The sequence below is a fragment of the Protopterus annectens genome, chromosome 4.part0, assembly GCF_019279795.1.
Source record: "Protopterus annectens isolate FY-2018-M chromosome 4.part0, PAN1.0, whole genome shotgun sequence".
Taxonomy (NCBI): Eukaryota; Metazoa; Chordata; order Ceratodontiformes; family Protopteridae; genus Protopterus; species Protopterus annectens.
The window spans coordinates 239,100,442-239,120,622 of NC_056733.1; the positions used below are offsets into that span (position 1 = coordinate 239,100,442).

Here is a 20,181-nt window from a genome sequence, read left to right on the forward strand (position 1 = left end):
GATTGAAATTCTTGGAAATGGAATTTCAAAAGAGACACCATGTGTAGTCATTAAAGTTTAGGAATAAAGAGTTTTGGAATCGCTTTTCATGTAAAGGGATTCTCATGGATTACAGCAGTTTGTAGAATCTAAAATTTTACCACTTAAATGGGGCACAGTTGCCTTATTGGGAATGGCGGAATTTTTTTACCATGGGTATCTGAAGTAGCGTTTGCAAGGGTGGGGCAAATGGGGGAAGTACCCCAGCATAAAGTGTTACAGGGCAAAATGTAAGGCTTCCTGCAGCTATTATATAACAAAATGTCAGCACAGAAAAGCAGTTCAGTGTTTTTATTTTTTGGCTCTTCAGTCAAAATTCTGGGGGGTTGTGAATTGGCTGCTGTAAAACCTGATGCACCAGCCGGCTTTCTAAAGTCAGTTTAAATCCTGTTTTTTTTTTTTTGTGGTCTGATTTATAGTCTTGGGGCACCAGATCAGGAAGGGCCTTTTTTTTGCCTGAAGATTGGGAAACCGCACCAGGTGCTAGATGAGCCAGTTATGGCACTGTTATTGATTGAATGTAATCCTCATTTATTTATTTTATGAAGGACAGAGCAAAACTAAGAGGAGCGGCAGACGGAACAGGATGCATCTGAAGAAAATATGCCACAAGGTGAAGTTTTGGAACCTTCTTATGAGAGCCCAGTTAGAACTACACAACAAGGAACTAGGAACAGAGAACAAGTATATTGTTCTCAATCCAGGAGAAAATGGTTTATGGGAAGACTTGCTTGATTTAGTAGAGACAGATACACATATTAAGGCAGATGAAGGAAACAGATTACAGAACGTAAATAAGGCCCAAACTGTTAGAAGACTGTCAAAACAGATGAACACAGTAACTAGGACTGTTAAAAGAAATTCAGGTGATATAACAGAAATAAATAGAATGTACTACTGTGCAGGTAAACTAATAACAGATAAAGTGTCACCACAAAAATGCAGAGTAACAAAAGAAAGTATAGGAACAAGCAGAATGCTGCCATGGAAACATCAAATAAAGAGAACTGTAAAGCAATTAAGGCAAGTGGTATTACTGTTAAAAGAACACAAAAAAGAGAACATGTCATCACAAATTCTTAAAAAGATATATGTGTTAAAAGCAACATACAATATTAAAATAGACCAGGATTTATTGTATACTATTTCCAATAACAAACTAAAAATATCAGCACAAGTAGAGAAGGTATGCAGATAAATATAAAGGAAAAGTACAAACAAGCAATTCACTGATGACCCAAAAAGGTTTTGTAGAGAATTCAGGAAACAAAGGAGATGTATTAGAAACACCTCCAAAAATGGTGCATTTTGAAGAAGCGTTTTATAAAAACCCTGTTTAAGCTAACAAAGATGCTAAATTGATAGAATAGTTAAAAGAAACAGCAAGAAGCTTTAATGTAGAGGTTATGAAATGGGAGAAATTAACAACCAAAGAAATTAAGGAAACACCCTGAATGGAAGACCATAGGTTCAGATACAGTGACTAATTTCTTGGTTAAAAGTATCAAAATATTTACACAAAGATTTAGCCATGATTACATGCACAGCCAAAACAGACACCAACCTGGTTAACAATGATAAAACATACTCCTCCTTAAGAGTGCACCTGCAAGCCATCCTAAACATAACTTAATAACCAATAATGTGCCTTTCGGCAATATATAAATTATATACTGGAATTGTTCAGACAGACATTATAGCCATGTAGGAAAAATATCAGTCATGGCAATAGAACAAAAAGATAATAAAAGAAATGTATAAGGTATAAAGGATCATCTGTAGTTAAGCAAAGCCATAACAGAGGTCTGTAGAGGAAGAATCAACATATGGCATGGATAGATTACAAAAAAGCAAGTGATAGCATCCCACCATACCTCTCCACTGTCTAGATTTTTGCAGAATGTCCAGATGTTTGCCTCATAGTTTTGGTCTGTTCCTCATAAAATTTGTGGGGTTCCTGGCAGACCACTGGTGATTGAAGTCATTAAATAATGACAGACATTTGCATTTCAGACTTCACATCCTCCAGAAAATGCATGCTAACACAAAACATGTTATTCAAGCAACATTCTAAGTTTATAAGAGTAATATTTGAAGTCTGTCCCTGCTTTTGGTCCTTTGTCCCCCCATTATTTTTGGCTTTATCCAGATTTCTTGCACTAAGAGGTTGAGAAGTATGCGATCACATACTCATGGATTATGGAAAGCTTACACATATGTAAGATAACCATGCATTCTCAATTACATTGTAGTGACTACAAAACAATGGCAAACCACTTTATAGCTGATTTGTGATAAAGGGCAAATTATTACCCCAGGGAAGAAAGTTCAAATAGCGGATATTCCAGAGTGGTTCCTTGTTACTGCTACTGTTTTGTCTTTTTTTTAACTTATTATATTATATTATATTATATTATATTATATTATATTATATTATATTATATTAATTCAACTGATAGACTTCTTTGAAGCAGTCACCAAAGCCGTAGACGAGGGTAAGGTGGTTCACACAGCCTATCTAGATCTCGTCAAGGCTTTTGACACCATCCCCCACTCTGGAATTATAGATAAACTCACTAAACTAGGTATAAATCCCTATGTCACAAGATGGGTTGCCAACTGGCTTACTGACAGAACCCACAGTGTGAAAGTAGCAGACTCCAAATCCGAATTCCTACAGGTGACAAGTGGAGTACCACAGGGTTCAGTCCTGGATCCTCTCCTGTTTGGTATCTACTTTTCTGTAGTACAGGCTAACACAGAAGATCTTTGGCTAATGAAGTTCGCAGGTGACTGCAATCTAGGAGCCATAATCAAAACTCCTAACGATGTGAACATCCTACAAAAGGGCCTCACTGAGACAGATGCCTGGTGTCAAAGCCATGGCCTCAAGCTCAATGCCAAAAAGTGCATTGTCATCCCCTTTGGTAAAAACTCTGTACCCATGAGCTACCACATAGGTGGTAGTCTCCTTAACACCAAAAGTGTGATAAGAGACCTTGGGACACAGGTGGACAGTAGTCTCTCCTTTGATAATCACATCACCACAGTAGTCATGAAATCCTTCTACGTGGCACACCTCATCACAAAAGGTTTCTCATCCAGGAAAAAAGAGGTCATTGTTCCCCTCTGCTCGTCGCTCATTAGACCCATTATAGAGTACAATGCTCGTTTTGGTATGTACCTCATAAGACATCTACAACAACTGGAAAGGCCACAGAAATACCTCACAAAGAGGATTACCGGCCTCAAACAGATGCCCTATGCAGATCGTCTCAAAAAACTCCAGCATTACTCCATCGCATATCACCTACTCAGAGACGATCTCTCCCTAACATACAAAGCTATGTCAAACCCAGAGCTGTTGGACATGCTCCACTTAAAGAAATCCCAATCCCTCCGAACTACATGCTCTAGGGACCTAAACCTTGTCACTACAATAAACAGAACATGCTGGAGGGATGACTTCCCATACTCTGGAACAAACTACCTATCTATATCAAACAAAGCTCTTCATTAGTACTCTTCAAGAAAAATCTTGATGATTGGATGAGAAATAGAAAATTCACCCCGGGGATCACCTCTGTCGCTCTGCTTGACAGTAGCACAGGAAAATGATTTTCTTGGGTGGCGAAAGCCAGGGTGCACTTTTGGCTAGGCTTATATAGGCCCTAGAGCCAATAGCCTAGTACCTACCTATGAATCTATGAACCTATAAATCCCTATGTCACAAGATGGGTTGCCAACTGGCTCATTGGTAGAACCCACACTGTAAAAGTAGCAGACTCCAAATCCAACTTCAGACCAGTGACAAGTGGAGTACCACAGGGTTCAGTCCTGGGTCCTCTCCTGTTTGGTATCTATTTCTCTGAAGTACAGGCTAACACAGAAGGTCAATGGCTAACAAAGTTCACAGATGACTGCAAACTAGGAGCCATAATCAAAACTCCTAATGATGTGGACATCCTACAAAAGGGTCTCACTGAGACAGATGCCTGGTGTCAAAGCCATGGCCTCAAGCTCAATGCCAAAAAGTGCACTGTCATCACTTTTGGTAAAAATTCTGTACCCATGAACTACCACATAGGCGGGAGTCTACTTAACACCAAAAGTGTGATAAGAGACCTCGGGACACAGGTGGACAGTAGTCTCTCCTTTGATAATCACATTGCCACAGTAGTCAGGAAATCCTTCTACGTGGCACACCTCATCACAAAAGATTTCTCATCCAGGAAAAAAGAGGTCATTGTTGCCCTCTACTCGTCACTCATTAGACCCATTATAGACTACAACGCCCCTTTTGGTATGTACCTCACAAGACATCTACAACAACAACTGGAAAGGCCGTAGAAATACCTCACAAAGAGGATTACCGGCCTAAAACAGATTCCCTATTCAGACCATCTCAAAAAACTCCAGCTTTACTCCATCGCATATCACCTACTCAGAGGCGATCTCTGCCTAACATACAAAGCTATGTCAAACCCAGAGCTGTTGGACATGCTCCACTTAAAGAAATCCCAATCCCTCCAAGCTACACGTGCTAGGAACCTAAACCTTATCACCACAGTAAACAGAACATGATGGAGGGATAGATTCCTGTCCCAGAGACTTCCCATACTCTGGAACAAACTACCTATCTATATCAAACAAAGCTCCTCATTAGCACTCTTCAAGAAAAATCTTGGTGACGGGATCTTGATGATTGGATGGGAGATAGGAAATTCACCCCGGGGATCACTTCTGTGGCTCTGCTCGACAGGGGCACAGGAAAATAATTTTCTTGGGTGGCAAAAGCCAGTGTACCTTTTGGCTAGGCTTATATAGGCCTTAGGGCCAATAGCCTAGTACCTGCCTAGAACCTATTAACCTGTAATAGACTACACTATGCTTACAGCTTAATTTCCAGAAACCAGTCTTATTCAAAGGCATCTCATCTACTTTTCATTTAAATTGCACAGTTCATGTATAGTTCATCAGATGAGGATCTGAAACCACAGCTACAATGTTAAAACTTCCTGAGATAATGCAAGAATTCCGTTTGGTCTTGATAATAATGCAACATTTATCACAAAAAAGCTGCATCACTAAGAAAAGTCAATCTAGGACAGGATGTGATATGAAGGAACTTGAACAGGAGAGTGCATGCAAATTTTATTTTATTTTTTATTTTAGATTTGTTTATCGGGAAAGTCCACTGGACACAGGTCCTTTTTCATTAGAGGCTCAGGGAGAAAAGCTCAGAATGTTAACAAAACAAACAAAACAGTCAAAAACAGGTAATATCTAGAACATGTTTTAGCATGTCTAGAACTATAACTGTTGAAAAATTCAATTAGACATTGGTCAGATAATATATAAGGTCGAAAATTACAGACATAATACAATTAGAAATTAATACATCATTATAAAAGACACAGTATTTAATACATCATAGTAAAGATCAGTAGAGTTATAAGATCTGCACATATTAATTATGTCTCCTATCTAATAAAAGTATCAGCATGAAATTAAGACTAAGCTAGAATCTCTAAAAAGAAAGATTGTTTAGACCAAGTGGAAATATCAATACATTTTACTATAGCATAAGAACAATACCCAATACCATTCAAGAGCCTAGGCTCATTAAGCTACTTGAGTTGTAAGAAGTCAGGTAAAAGAGAGGAACAGCAGTAATGTGGTGGGATGTTTAACCTGGTGTGTTACAGGAGCATAGCCAGTTGTTACCGAGATGTGCTGTAAGTGAATGTTTAAAGAGTGTGAAGGAAGGGGTAGTAATTATATCACTAGGAAGAGTGATCCAGATTTTTGACATGTAGTTAGAGAATAGCATGTCCCCTGCTGTATTATTTGTTTTAGTAACTTTGATGAGTTACTGGAGCGAAATGTTCTATTATTTATGTGAGGGTGAAGTAAGTTTTGTAGTGCGGGGGTTTTATCTGGTTGATGTAGAATTTTATGGGCCAGAGACAGTTGATTGTAATGTAAGAGATGGGGGAGTTCCAACCAGATGAGCTGTGTTAAGGATGAGCAGTGGTGAGTTCTAAATGGGAAGTCTGTAGCAAATCTAGCTATTTTGTTATAACAGCATTCAAGCTTTGCTAAGTCTGTTTTTCTAAGGTTGGTAAAAATGGGTGAGGCATAGAAGAGGATAGAGATAAAGTAAGTGCGGGATATGGTTGCTTTTGTTTGTTTGTTTGGAGAGGAATTGTTTATTTCTATACAGGGTACCTAGTTTTTTATGTACTTTCTTAATGGTCTGAGAGATATGGATATCAAATCTCGGAGTATCAATCTCTATGCCAAGGAGTTTGGTGTGTTCAGTGGGAGAGACAGAAGTGTTGTTGCTGGATTTAATGTTAAAGGGTGTAGCTAATGAGGTGAGCCTAGTTGGTTTAAAGAGCAGCAGCTTGGTTTTAGCAGGGTTAAGTATGAGTTGGATATTGGAAAGCCATGCTTCTATAGAGAGGAAAGATTGTTGTGTTAATATGTGGAGTCCCTGTAGTGAGGAAGCTGCACAAATTAATGCAGAATCATCTGCATATTGTATGACAGATGCATTGGGAGTCGAGGTATAAATAGTGAAAAGAAATAGGTGTAGTATGGAGCCCTGTGGTACACCCAGAGTGACTGGAAGAAGGGGTGAGAGTTCCTGCTGCCACAGTACTGCTTGTTGGCGGCCATCTAGATAACTTTGGAACCAGAATATGTAATTTTTAGTTAGTCCTAGTTCAGATAGGTCTTTGATAAGTATATCATGTCTGACCATATCAAAGGCCTTTGAGAGTTCAAGAAAGGTAGCAGATACAAATTTGCCATTGTTCCTATGTGTGCTAACTATATTGGTGAAAGACAGAAGGGCAGTGGTGGTACTGTGAAAGGGACGAAAGCCGTGCTGAGTGTTTGACAGGAGTTTATGTGAATGCAGGTAGTCTATCATTTGAGAATGTATGCACTTTTCCAGGATTTTTGCCAAAGGGGATAGAATAGCTATTGGTCAGTAGTTGATAAGTTCTGTGGAGTTACCTCCTTTATGAAGTGGTATCATATGAGATATCATGGATTCTGACAGGGACCTATTGATGAGAATGGTTATAGGGTAGGCTACTGCGTCTGCAGAAATTTTTAGAAACTCTGCTGGTAATTTGTTCATAGATATTATTATTTCTGAATAGATTAAGGGTCAGCAATAGAACATGAACAAATGAGATTAGAGCTTAGTAAGGAGTACTTCAGAAGACTGAAGTTAAAACCAAAAACTGCCTTGATATCTAGGGATAAAGTCCAAGGTATATTCTTCCTTTTCTGGTGCGATTGACTGATCCCTAACTGTAATGACTTAGTTGCACAAGAAAACAAGAAAAGTGGTTCATGCTTATCAAATGATACATTAAAAGTAGTGCATAGCAAGATTATGTATCACTCAGTCAGAAGGAGATGTAGGCCTCCTCAAAAGTCACTACATGGATAGGTCTGCAGCTGTGGGACTATGTATGTACTTGCTGACTTCATCAGATCCAAGCACAGTGACAGCTGTAAAGCATGAAAGTAAAAACTTTCAGATGACATATTTGTGTAGTTTAGCAGAAGAATTTTGAAAAGGAGTGGGAACAGAACTCAGATCAAAAGTAGATGTGAATCAGACTGCAACATAAAGTTCTATAAAAAGAGAAAGAATATAAAGAAAAGGGCTAGGAAAGGAAAGAAAACTGGAAATGCCGCAAATATAGTGGCAAGTGCAGAGAACTATAACAACCACATTTTGACCAAGGTTTGATGCATGAATGTTTAAGGTGAATTGCTAAGCATGGGAAGCCCAAGACTGTGAGCTGCATACACATTGGTTTATGAAGTCTATTCAAAAAGGAGAGAGAAAGGAATAGATGTAGGTTTTGTAAACAGAACTGAAAGCAATTGAATATCTTGTTGCTGGTTGTGGTACATGCATAACTGAGGGTTTGTGTACTAAAACGCACAATAATGAGGCAAGACCATTGAACTGGGGATTGTCCATATACTACAATATACAGGTAGCTAAGAAGCATTCGGAATGTAAACCACAAAGCTTTATAGAGAATGATAAAGTTTGGATCACATGAGATCAACAGTTAAAAACATATGCAAGAAAACTAGACATAGCAGTCAAAGAAAACAGGACAAAAGTAGCCTTAATCATTGAAGTAGCTATACTGATTGACTTTAGTGTTGTACATACTGATAGATGAAAAGTCATAAATTGCAAGGATTTGCAAGCATGAACTAGACTAATGTGGAGTAAAGAAAACCAAACAGTTCCAGTAATAGGAAAAACAAACAGGGCTAATAAAAAAAGAAAGTTCAAGAGTACGTAAATATACTACTAAAACATATAACTTGTTATGAATTGCAGAAGAAAGTATTTCTTGGTACATATTAGGTGCTGAGAAGTGCTCTCTTTGCATACATCAAAGACTAAAACAATACTAATTTCATGAACTTTAATCATACTCGGACTCAGGAATGAGATCCATCTTTATCACGGCATTACAAACTTAAATCATTTGATTGATGGAATTAAAAGAAAAAATAAAGACCACACTAGATCAAACTGAACATCATGAAGGCGGTTCTTGTCAGCTGTCTTCAGACCATACAACCATTATAGGTGAACGAGATAGCCTGCTTACATAACCATCTTAGTGATCATCTTCCTGTACAAGGTAGCCACTCCTTCAAAGCCTCAAGACCTCCCTAATAACTGAAATGCACCCATATCAGAATCCAAAGAAGATGAGGCGTTTGCTGATGTAACAGCACTGGATTGATCCTCCCATTGCAAACAGAGGACCCAACAACTGCTGCTCAGATTTCCCTTCCTTGGTTAGAACAGCTCTTAGTAGTCATTTTCTAACAACCAAGAGACATTTAAAGGGGCATCACTTCCCTTCACTTGAATCAGTGTTAAGGAACTTTATTAAGGATTGATGGGCTGTATGGATATTCTCTCAATGTAGACACAACTCTCAAACCTACATGGACAAAAGGTGCTCTTGCAAATTAGAAATTAAAAAAGTAAAAGCCACATACCTTTATGCTAAATAACAAAGATCCTTAATTTAGTCAAAACAGTTCTGAGGAGTAATGAAAGGCACTAACTGTTCTGTATTAGCAGTAGCAGCAATAGATACAGCATGTCGAGCTTAAACATGCTAGAGGACTTCAAGTCTGTTATAGTACTCCTGTCATTGCCCCTTCTAATCACGTCTCACATACCAACCTAAGGATTATTTCCCATTCCTGAACTCCACAGAATAGTCCACCACCAGACATTTCTACCACTACTAGCTCATTCAGCTGACATTCTACCTCAGAGAGATCACTGCCAAATCAGTCAAAAATATTTAAAAAACTGGAAAAAATGCAACCCAAACTCCAGTAGTATTCTGCCTGCATTTCTCAAAATGTATGCTAAACAACTTTCCAAACTTCTAACATACATCTTCAACATTTTTATCACCACAGTCAACATAACCTAACCACTTTAAACATTCACTTATAATTCCATTTCCCAAAACCCACGTGTACTCCTTCCCTCAGCAGCCATCCTCAGCCAAATCACAAAAATATTTGAAAAACTCAGTTATGAGCAGGTCTTTGAACACCTTAGCAATGCAAACTTTTAGCCAATTCACAACACAATTTCACAGTGGACACAACATGTTAACTGCCATAAGAACCATACCAGATGAGGTATTCGCATCTATAGAGAAGAGATGGTAGAATGGGGCTATCTGCACTGACCTCTGCAGCTCTTTGGAAAATGCAACACTCAGTACTACCACACAATCTTATCACCCTAGCATTTTCTGGCATTGCAACTGGTTTAAAAACTGGTGCAAAAAGACAAACTCCATTAGCACTTGGTATGCTCTCAGCTGCAGTCCCACAATGCTCTGTATTTAGTCCCATACCATTCTCTATATTGTAAAGGGCATAATGACAGCCATCACTCCTTCTAACATCGTCCTTTATACTGATGACATAATCCTTCACAGAAGTGGTTCATCCTCCTCAGGTGTCCTAACTGTTCTTCAGAATGATTTCCCCTCTCTTTGCCAAATGCTAACTAATAATCAGCCATCTTACTCTAAATATGACTAAAGCAGCAACTGTGTTCTTCAGTACCCAGCACAAATTAACAAAATATACCTCCTGAGATGCATACACCTAGCAATGAGTCCGTCTCTTCAGTGGACAAATGCAAATATCTGAGTCTAATTTTACACCCTACTCTGATATTCAAAACCGCACAGACCCTACTATCTCAAAAGTTACAACTTAGCTTAAAGCTGTCTGCTGTATGTCCAGTCATCTAACGAGAGAAAACATGCAAGCTCTGGCTAAGAATGTCTTCATATCTAGACGAGTATGCTCTCAAAATAATTTCCCTCTGTTCCTCTTACAGCACAAACAAAATTTAAACAACAGTTAACTCCAACTCTACTCAGTTGTGTACTGCCTACTCAGAGGCGATCTGTGTCTGACGTATAAAGCCATGTCCAACCCAGAATTAATGGACATGCTTCACCTCAGGAAATCCAAATCCCTTAGAGCTACACGCTCCAGGGACTTGAACCTCAGCATACAAATACATAGGACATGCTGGAGGGACAGATTCATATCCCAGAGGCTCCCCTCACTCTGGAACAAAATCCCAATCCATGTTAGGCAGAGCCCCTCACTGACCCTCTTCAAGAGAAATCTTGACAAGTGGATGGGAGATCGTAAGTTTACCCCTGGGATCTCCTCTGTGTCCCTGCTTGACAGAGGTACAGTAAACTAACCTTAAAAGGGCTACCTTCTGTGATCTACTATACAGAGGCACAGTCAATTAATCTAAAAGGGTGACGAAAGCCAAACACACTCTGGCTAGGCTTATAAATGCCCTAGGCCATATAGCCTAGTATCAACCCATGAACCTATGTGCAGACTTGCCAAACTGTCAAACCTCTCAACCTCTTAGCACAAAAATCTGGACACAGCCCTAAATAATGGGGGGGTGGGGGTAAAAGCTCCAAATTAGGGACAACTTTTAAATATTGCTTATAAACTTAGAAAGTTAATAGAATATCAGGTTTTTGTTTACTATGACTTTTCTGAAGGGTACAAAGTCTGAAAGTCACATGTCCGCTGTTATTTTCTGAATTCAATCCTCAATGATTTTCCAGAAAAATAACAATTTTGTGAGGAGCAGACCAGAAATATGAAGCAAAAATCTGAACATTCTGCAAAAATCTGAGCACTTGAGTGGTATGCAAACTTGTCCCCTCAGCTGTAGCACCACTGCCTAACTCTAGAAAAATATATGGTTCCAGTAACAGCTCATTCCATTCTTCCTTTATACTCACTTACCTTTAAGATTTTATACAATAATTTCTAACCATCTGTCAGCTTCTAGTCAAAATCTCTGTCTTCTCTCAGGAACAAGGTAATAATAATAATACTCTGATGCAGCACAAGCTACCCTTTAGAATTTAATCCAAGGAAAAGGTTTCAGTAAAGCAGCCCTTTTGAACTGAAACTACCTACACAGATAGCTTAGGAACTTAATAAAGTACACACATTCTAGAAAGAAGCTTCTGGAGTACTTATGGAAAACCTACAAATGCTCCTGTTTCATGGATAAAGGCTAGCTGTCCTTTTTCACTTGTTTTAAACAGGTATTGATCTCCACCATAAAGTAACATTTCATCTGTACATTTACCAGATTTAGAACATCGAGATTTAGAACATTTGAGATGATTGGTCAGTCTTTGTAAATGAAAATAGGAAGTTATAGTTAACCTTCAGATAAATCGAATCTAATAAGTACTTAAGAAATGTTTAAGACAGCAAAGCCACTCACTTATCACCTTCCCCTCCCTACAAGAGCCATGCTGTCCCTTTTGTCAGCTTGTTTACAAACGTCAGACTCTTCCTCTTTTCACCTTCTTTCCCTGCTCTTAATTCAGAAACTACCAAGCAGTATCCAGTCTCCATGGGAATACCAAGATAGCCCTGAGCTATACCTCTACTGCCCTGCTGATTGAATTACAACAAAACGATTAATAACTGCTTACACAGAAATATGTCAAGAACATGTATCTAAAACTGTATTACTATTATGAATTGTTAGCAGTGTACATGAAAATGTCATAAATTAATATGTAAAACTGTATTACACATATAAAGTGTTGGTAATGTATTTTACATTAAATATTCAGTCTCTACAAATATGAAAAATGGGTCTATATCAGTTCACTGAAAAGGCTGAAGTTCGAACACCATATGTTCGAACTTCTAACCATGAAGTACAAAAACATCGAAGTCTTAAAACAGCGATTTTTTTTTCCCAGGGGAAAAAAATTGCTGTTCCAAGAAAAACACACATACAACACAAGCACACCAAAAAAAACAGCAATCCACACACAAACACTTAAAATCCTACATCTAACCCTACACTAAACTGTACATACACTACTATCTATCCACTTACCTTAACCCAAACACTAACCCTAAGGTCTGTCACTATAGCACACTCACCTGACCCGTGCCCTAACCCTAACTCACCTATCCCGCCCTAACCCTAAAGTCTGTCACTATCGTACACCCACCTCACCCGCGCCCTAACCCTAACTCACCTAAACCGTGCCCTAACCCTAACATCCACACAATCGCACACTTATCTGAACCCGACCCGTAACTTCCCACCACAGTCCTGTTAATTGCGAATCCACAGAAACGGCCCACCAAATTCTTTCCCTGGGAAAGTATTCGGTGTTCCACAGCTTCGCGACAATCAGTGTTCGAACTTCACAGTTCGAACATCTGGTGTTCGATCGTCAGCCGTTTCGACGAACTGATATAGACCCATGAAAAACAATACTTTTGCCATAAAACCATAGCAAACTATGTAAAAAAGAAGAAAGTATTCCACAGACACCTGTGGTAGTCTGGTTGACTGTCCATGGAATACTTTTGCCATGTAATTCTTTCTACTAAGTGCCTTTATTAATACAAGACGTAAACTAACTGTGTCACAATAATTTCAAAGTTATCTGTGTAATAGTTTATAAGATGTAAACTAACTCTTATGCAATCATTCAAATGTATTTAAATAATGTCATGTAATTGTTATCTATGTAACAATTTATGGATTTGCATCTGGGTCATGCCTGCAAAGGGTGCATGGACCAGTTCACTTAACTGGGCAACAAAGGAAAACTAAAAGTAAAATAAAAAAAACATGATTGGTTCAAATGCGGTGCTAAAAAGATAAAAAGATTCAAGTAATTACTGCTTTGTTAGACTAAAACATGCAAATATGTTTCCTTTTGCTGCTGGCACAGGAAGTGGGAGACATGTTTAGCTATCCATTAGAAGAATGTTAACTATTGCTGATTTCACCTTGATATTATCTGATCAAAATGCACACGCTCAAAGAACTCCTTAAAATGGAGAACATCGACATTTCTGCTGTAACGGAGACCTGGTTTAAGGTAGCAGAAAGCACCCCTGCACTACCAGGCTATAACACATTCCACACCTTTCGGCCCCAGAACTTGGACTGAAGCTCAAAAGGCGGTGGCGTTTCCATATTCATAAAGGATGCGAACACCTCCAGACTGGTAGCCCAACATAACACATCTGAGACACTTCAGGTGCAGCTAACATTGGGTAAGACAGCGATTCAGGTCATAGCCTGTTGTAGGTCCCCAGCCATATCCCAAGAATCACACTCCACATTCCTAAGCACCCTGGAGAATATTAGGATCCAAACTAACATTCTCATACTGGGCGACTTCAACTACCCCTCCATTAACTGGGAAAACCACTCATGTACCAATGCACTTGCCCAACACTTTCTGGAATACATTAATTCCAGTGGCCTGGACCAGCTTGTTCTTACCCCCACTAGAGGTAGCAACATCCTTGACTGGGTCATTACTAATATGGGCGACCATTGCTCTATACCAATAGTCAACTTCTCCCTGGTTAGATCCGACCACAAACTAATCACCTTGGAAAGCCACATCCCTCCCACCCCACCACCCCACAAAGGTAACCACCATGAAAAACTTCTCCAAAGCTAACTTTGGGCTCCTAAAAACAGAGATGGCTAACTTCACGGCACCCATGCAAATGGAGAATGGTTGCGTGACCACTGAATCATACACAAATGCACCGTACAAACACGTACACAAATGCATGGATCTCGCCATACCCAATAGAACCAAGATGCTCTCCTCAAAAAAAGGAAGCCAATCTGGTGGTCCCCGGCCATAAACAAACTCTACAACAGAAGGAGGAAACTGATGCGGAATAAGTTGAAGTTTCAAGAGTGGAAAAACTCCCTTATCAGCCTCAACAAAAGGTTAAGATCCCTCATCAAATCCTCTAAAGCTAGCTAGCTATGAAAACAGAATTGCAGCAGATAGTAAAGACAACCACAATGCCTTCTATAGTTATGTAAACAATCTCCACAGCAATACCCAGATTTTGTCTGAGCTACTGCACAATGGTACCTCCTATACCAAGCCAACAGATATTGCCAATATACTGGCCGACAGATTCAGTGCCAACTTTACCCCTCTCACCCCCCCCAAAGTACCAACCACAATACCAGTAGATTGCCAGGCACCCAGTATTACTGCTGCACATGTTAAAACAGCACTGTCCAAGGCCAAGATGACAGCTTCTATGGGACCTGATAATATACCCGGCTGTGTTCTACATGAACTACAGAGTGAACTGGCACCTCACCTGTGTGCCCCGTTCAATCACAGCCTCACCTCAGGCTTTGTCCCTACCAAATGACGCACTGCTACAGTCATCCCTCTCCACAAGAGAGGAGTGTCTACAGACCCCAGGAACTATCACCCCATTAGCCTGATGAGTCTGATATGCAAAGCTATTGAATGCATCATCATGGACCTAATAAACAAGGACATAGGGAATCTCCAAACTCTGGATCCTACACAGTTTGGTTTTGTGAAGGGTAGATCATGCCTGCTCAACTTGGTCGACTTCTTTGAGTCATTCACCAGAGCTGTGGATGAAGGCAAGGTGGTTCATGCAGCCTACCTTGATCTGGCCAAGGCCATTGATACCATTCCCACTCAGGAATCATAGAAAAACTCATAAAAGCAAGGCATCAACCCCTATATCATTAGGTGGGTTGCAAACTGGCTCACAGATAGAACCCACAGTGTGAAAGTAGCTGACTCCAAGTCAGACTGTTGACCAGTCAGAAGTGGAGTCCCACAGGGTTTGGTCCTGGGTCCTCTCCTGTTTGGTATCTACTTCTCTGACGTCCAGGCCAACACGAAAGGACTCTGGCTGACAAAGTTCACAGACAATTGCAAGTTGGGAGCTATTATTACCTCCCCAAGTGATGTTGACTTCCTACAGAAAGGCCTCATTGAGACCAACGACTGGTGTCAGAACCATGATCTTAAGCTCAATGACAAAAAATGTGTCGTCATCCCCCTTGGGAAAAACCCGGTTCCCTTGAATTACCACATTGATGGTAGTCCACTGAACACAGACCTAGGAACACAGGTTGACAGCAACCTCTCTTTTGTCCACCACATTGTCACTGTGGTCAGAAAGTCCTTCTCTATGGCACATCTCATTACTAAAGGTTTTGCATCCAGGAAGAGAGGTCTTTGTCTCCCTCTACTCTTCCCTCATTAGTCCAATCATCGAGTACAATGCCCCATTTGGCATGTACCTCACTAAACACCTGCAACAACTAGAGAGACCACAAAAGTACCTCACAAAGAGGATCCTAGGCCTTAAACACTTGTCCTATATGGACAGACTCAAAAAACTCCAACTATTCTCAGTCTCATATCGCCTACTTAGAGGCTATCTCTGCTTGACTTAGAAAGTCATGTCTGCCCAGCTCTGTTAGAGATGCTACATCTAAAGAAATCCCAATCCCTCCGCATCACACAACTCCAGACACCTCAACCTCATTACCACAATCAACAAAACATGCTGGAAGGACAGGTTCATAACCCAGAGACTGCCCATGCTATGGAGTAGACTTCCCATACATGTCAAGCAGAGCACCTCACTGGCCTTCTTCATGAGAAATCTTGATGAGTGGATGGGAAATAGAAAATTCACCCCGGGGATCACTCCAGTGGCTCTACTCGACGGAGGCACTAGGAACTAAGGTCGGGTGGCACGATGCCAGGGTAATCTTATGGGCTAGGCTTGTAAAGGCTCCAGCGCCATTAGCCTAGTACACACCTATGAACTTATGAACCTGTGTACTTTGTAATTTAGGGGATGATGGTTTCAAATCAAGGAGAAAATTAATCAGCACCGTGTTGATGGTAGATGGTGTATGGGTGCAATCCTTAGCTTACTAATGTCTTTTGACAGTCTACAGTCTTTGCCATTTAAAAAAAACAATGTGATCACCAGAAGAATTATTACATTTGATGACAGGTGACATAAATGGTGATGGCCGGGAGGTTGTAGTCCTACACTTCTGTGGTTGGAGCAGGTTACAAGGTGTCTGGCTCAGGGAATCACTGTTGGAATAATATTGTGAGAATGATCATGAGAAAGAAAAACAAATGGCTTGCCACATATTACACTGCACTGACAGATGCAAAAAAAAAAAATTTTAAAAATTAACCACTTCAGTTCTGTACTGTGAGATACAAAGAGAAGCTAGAGTGTAGCTCCAATGTGTACCCATTCAGGTACATATGTCACTTCTAAAAGTAAGGTCAGGATGCTTTACAATATACAAGATGTCTAATGGTGAATTATGTTGTTAGTAAATAGTCTGTATTCTTAACTGTTTACTGTTTTATCCTTGTACAGAGAACATGTACTGTTTAATATACAACAGGAAAAGTTCAAAGATGTTGCCAAAACACTAGGAAAAAATCTGCCGATGTATTTTTCAAATGAAAAAAAAAAACAGCAGTATTTAGCTCCTAAAACCATGTTTAAACAACAAAATGAGTTACTGCTATACATAAAAAGTAAGTGTATGTCTGTATTTGTTTGAGAAGTCATAGCAGCAGTAGTTCTGACAACAAACGTTCATACAAGCAAAATGTGTGTTTCTTCACAGTGGTGGCAGAGATGTATTTGTTTAACTTCATTTTTGTGGCTCTTCTTATTAATGACAGCATATGCAATGCCCGTGCACAATAATGTCATCCCCACACACACACACACACACACACACACACACACACACACACACACACACACACACACACACACACACACACATATGAACTAATTAGAACCCCCTCCAGGTTACACATCTATCAGAAAAGGGGTAAATCTTTGCTGTCATTAAGTTAGCTGAATTCTGACCAAGTTGATGTCAAGCTGAGCCACCATTTCATATCACAGATTAATATAAAATGCAAAGCTGGAATTTGTTACACAACTGAGGCTGTATGCTGATTTTCTTTTCCTTCATATTTCAGGCCCTCTGTGCAGCGTCTTAGTTAATCGTTATGGCTGCCGCCCTGTCATGATGGTTGGAGGTCTTTTTGCTTCTCTGGGCATGATTGCTGCCTCTTTCTGTACCAGTATCTTTCAGATTTACTTCACTACTGGAGTCATTACTGGTAAGGAAGAGATGAATATGTGTCAATGGTGAACAAAAAGTACTGTGTGTGAAACAAAGTACCTGTTACTAGAGCGTTGTTTGTCTGCTGCAGATATCTTAGATGACTGACAACTTCACCATCCACACTTACATGACTAACAACACTAAACTACACTTTTGTGATCTAACACTGAAGCCTTGAAGTGCTAATAATATGCAGTGCATGGAGCATGGTGACTGTGCTCTGTTATTCAGAAAAAGACAAATCAGTTAATTGCTAATGTGGTGTGAAACTCAGTCTTAACAAATGTTCATAGGTTCATAGGTATATACTAGGCTAACAACCACAAGGGCCTTTTTAAGCCTAGCCATGCATTCCAAATCTCTGGCAAGTTCTGATGCCCTTGATAAGTGTAAGCATGGGCCTGGGAGATAAACCATTTACAGGTTACCTGTTTGCATCACAGACATAGGTGCCAAACCAGGGATGAATTTCCAGTTTTCCATCCAGTTTTCCAAGTTGCACTTGAATTGGATTAGGAAGGAACTCTGCTTCACATGGTTGGGACACCTGTTCCATAGACGGGGTACTCTCTGTGATACATACCTATCTCTCCAGCAGGTTCTATTTATATCACAGGCAAGGTTTAAGTCTTTAGAATGGGTAATTCTGCTACTGTTTGTTTTATGGATATGCAGGAGATCCATCAGAGTGGGGTCTGATATTGGCCTCTATGCCAGCCATAGATCTCTCCTCAAAAGCCTGTAGAAGACAGAATACAGGAATAGGGCCTTGAGGTGGTGTGCATAGGACATATTACTTATGCCTTGTATTCTTTTAGTGAGGAACCTCTGTGGACATTCCAGTTGTTGGATATGCCTGGTTAGGTACATACCAAAGGGGGCATTGTACTTAGTGATAGGTCTGATGAATGCCAAATACAGCAGAACAATGACTTCCTTGGACTTGGATGCCATACCTTTGTTTATAAGTTGCTCAGTACCGAATGATTTCCTCACCACTGTAGACATGTGATGATCAAAGGCTAGATAACTATCTATGTGTGTCCCTAAGCAACCCTATTTAACTTGTTAAGACTAGGTCTCATACTAGGCAGTCAAATCTGCCAGTACTGACCAGCAAAACACAGCAGCAAAATAAAAAACAGGTTTGTTTCTGGCTACTGTCTGTACCAATAAGGTGTCCCTTTCTGTTATAAACTTACCAAGTAGCTAGGATAACAGGATGTGTGTTCACCTGCATTTTCTGAAGGATGCAAATGTATGTCATTATTTAGTGAGTTCTATCCTCAGTGATTTGTCCAAAAACCAAATACTTTATGAGGAACAGACCAAATATATGAAGCAAAAATCTGGACATTTTGAGAAAATATGGACATTTGAGAGGCATGATAAGGTGACTGTAAACATAAAGGGACTGTGCTACACTGTCTTTCTGACAGTGCTCACTAAATGCTTTGCTGTTTTGAAAGCTGACAAAACACTTAGCATTTTTTTTCCTGCAACTAGCAGTACATGGAGCAGGTAAAGCTCTATGCACTATAAAGAATTATGATCAGGTCTCCATTCATAACCTTTAATTATGTGTTCTCGACATGGATGCCAAGGTTCACCTCTCAAGCTTCACTTTTGAGGTAAATTTTTTGGCATTCATGCCTCAAACACATAACTACAGTCTCAGGTAATGATCAGTGACCTGATGATAATCTTTTATGATTTGTGTGTGAGACAGACTTTATTATATACAGTAAAGACTACTGTGGAGAGCTTTTCAACCCCCCACACCACACCTTTATTATGTATTTTTAACTAAGATAGGATAAGGTGATGACCTGCTGTAATAGGAATTGATATTTTCAGCCTGATGTTGTTGGTCAGTAGAGTGTCCATGGTGACCTTATCTGGGATAGTCATTTTTATTTATTTATTTATTTATATAACATTGGTTTACCAGGAAAGTCTGACTGGGACAGAGCCCATTTTCATCTCTAAACGTATGTCTTTGGAATGTGGGAGGAAATTGGACCACCTGGAGAAAACACACACAAATGCAGGGAGAACATGCAGACTCCATACAAAAGGCACCCCAGTCGAGAATTGAACCGGAGAACCTCTTGCTGTGAGGTGACAATGCTAACCGATGCACCACTGCACAGCCCAATGATATGTTACTACTGTAGTAACATTCTAGTACTCTTGTGTATCATGCCACAATAGTGACACTGCTTTGCTGCATGTGCTTTGCTGATCTGCTGTTTGCATTAAAGTGATGTATTATTGTGCTGCTGTATCAATTACATTGCTGCACCACAATGCTTTTCATGGTAGTTGCATTACCGTGCAATCATGTATGTTACTGCATTAGTTACTCTGCAGGGTTGCTATTGCAGTTACTTTACAGCACTGTACTGCATGTTCCTGCAGTACTTAATACAGATGGGTTGAGTTACTGTGCTTTTGCGGTAGTTATATTATAGTGACGTTATGTATATTGTGCAGTAATTGTGCAG

General features: G+C 39.8%; 1 protein-coding gene across 2 annotated transcripts in view; it reads left to right on the forward strand.

Annotated features, from left to right (window-relative positions):
* The window catches only part of LOC122799277 (monocarboxylate transporter 4-like), a 712,696-nt gene that overhangs the window by 610,580 nt on the left and 81,935 nt on the right, over nt 1–20,181 (forward strand). For both annotated transcript variants that reach the window (XM_044068231.1, XM_044068233.1), the window contains one exon: nt 17,526–17,669. In XM_044068231.1, the coding sequence (XP_043924166.1) occupies nt 17,526–17,669 (144 nt within the window). The remainder of the gene's footprint in view (nt 1–17,525; nt 17,670–20,181) is intronic.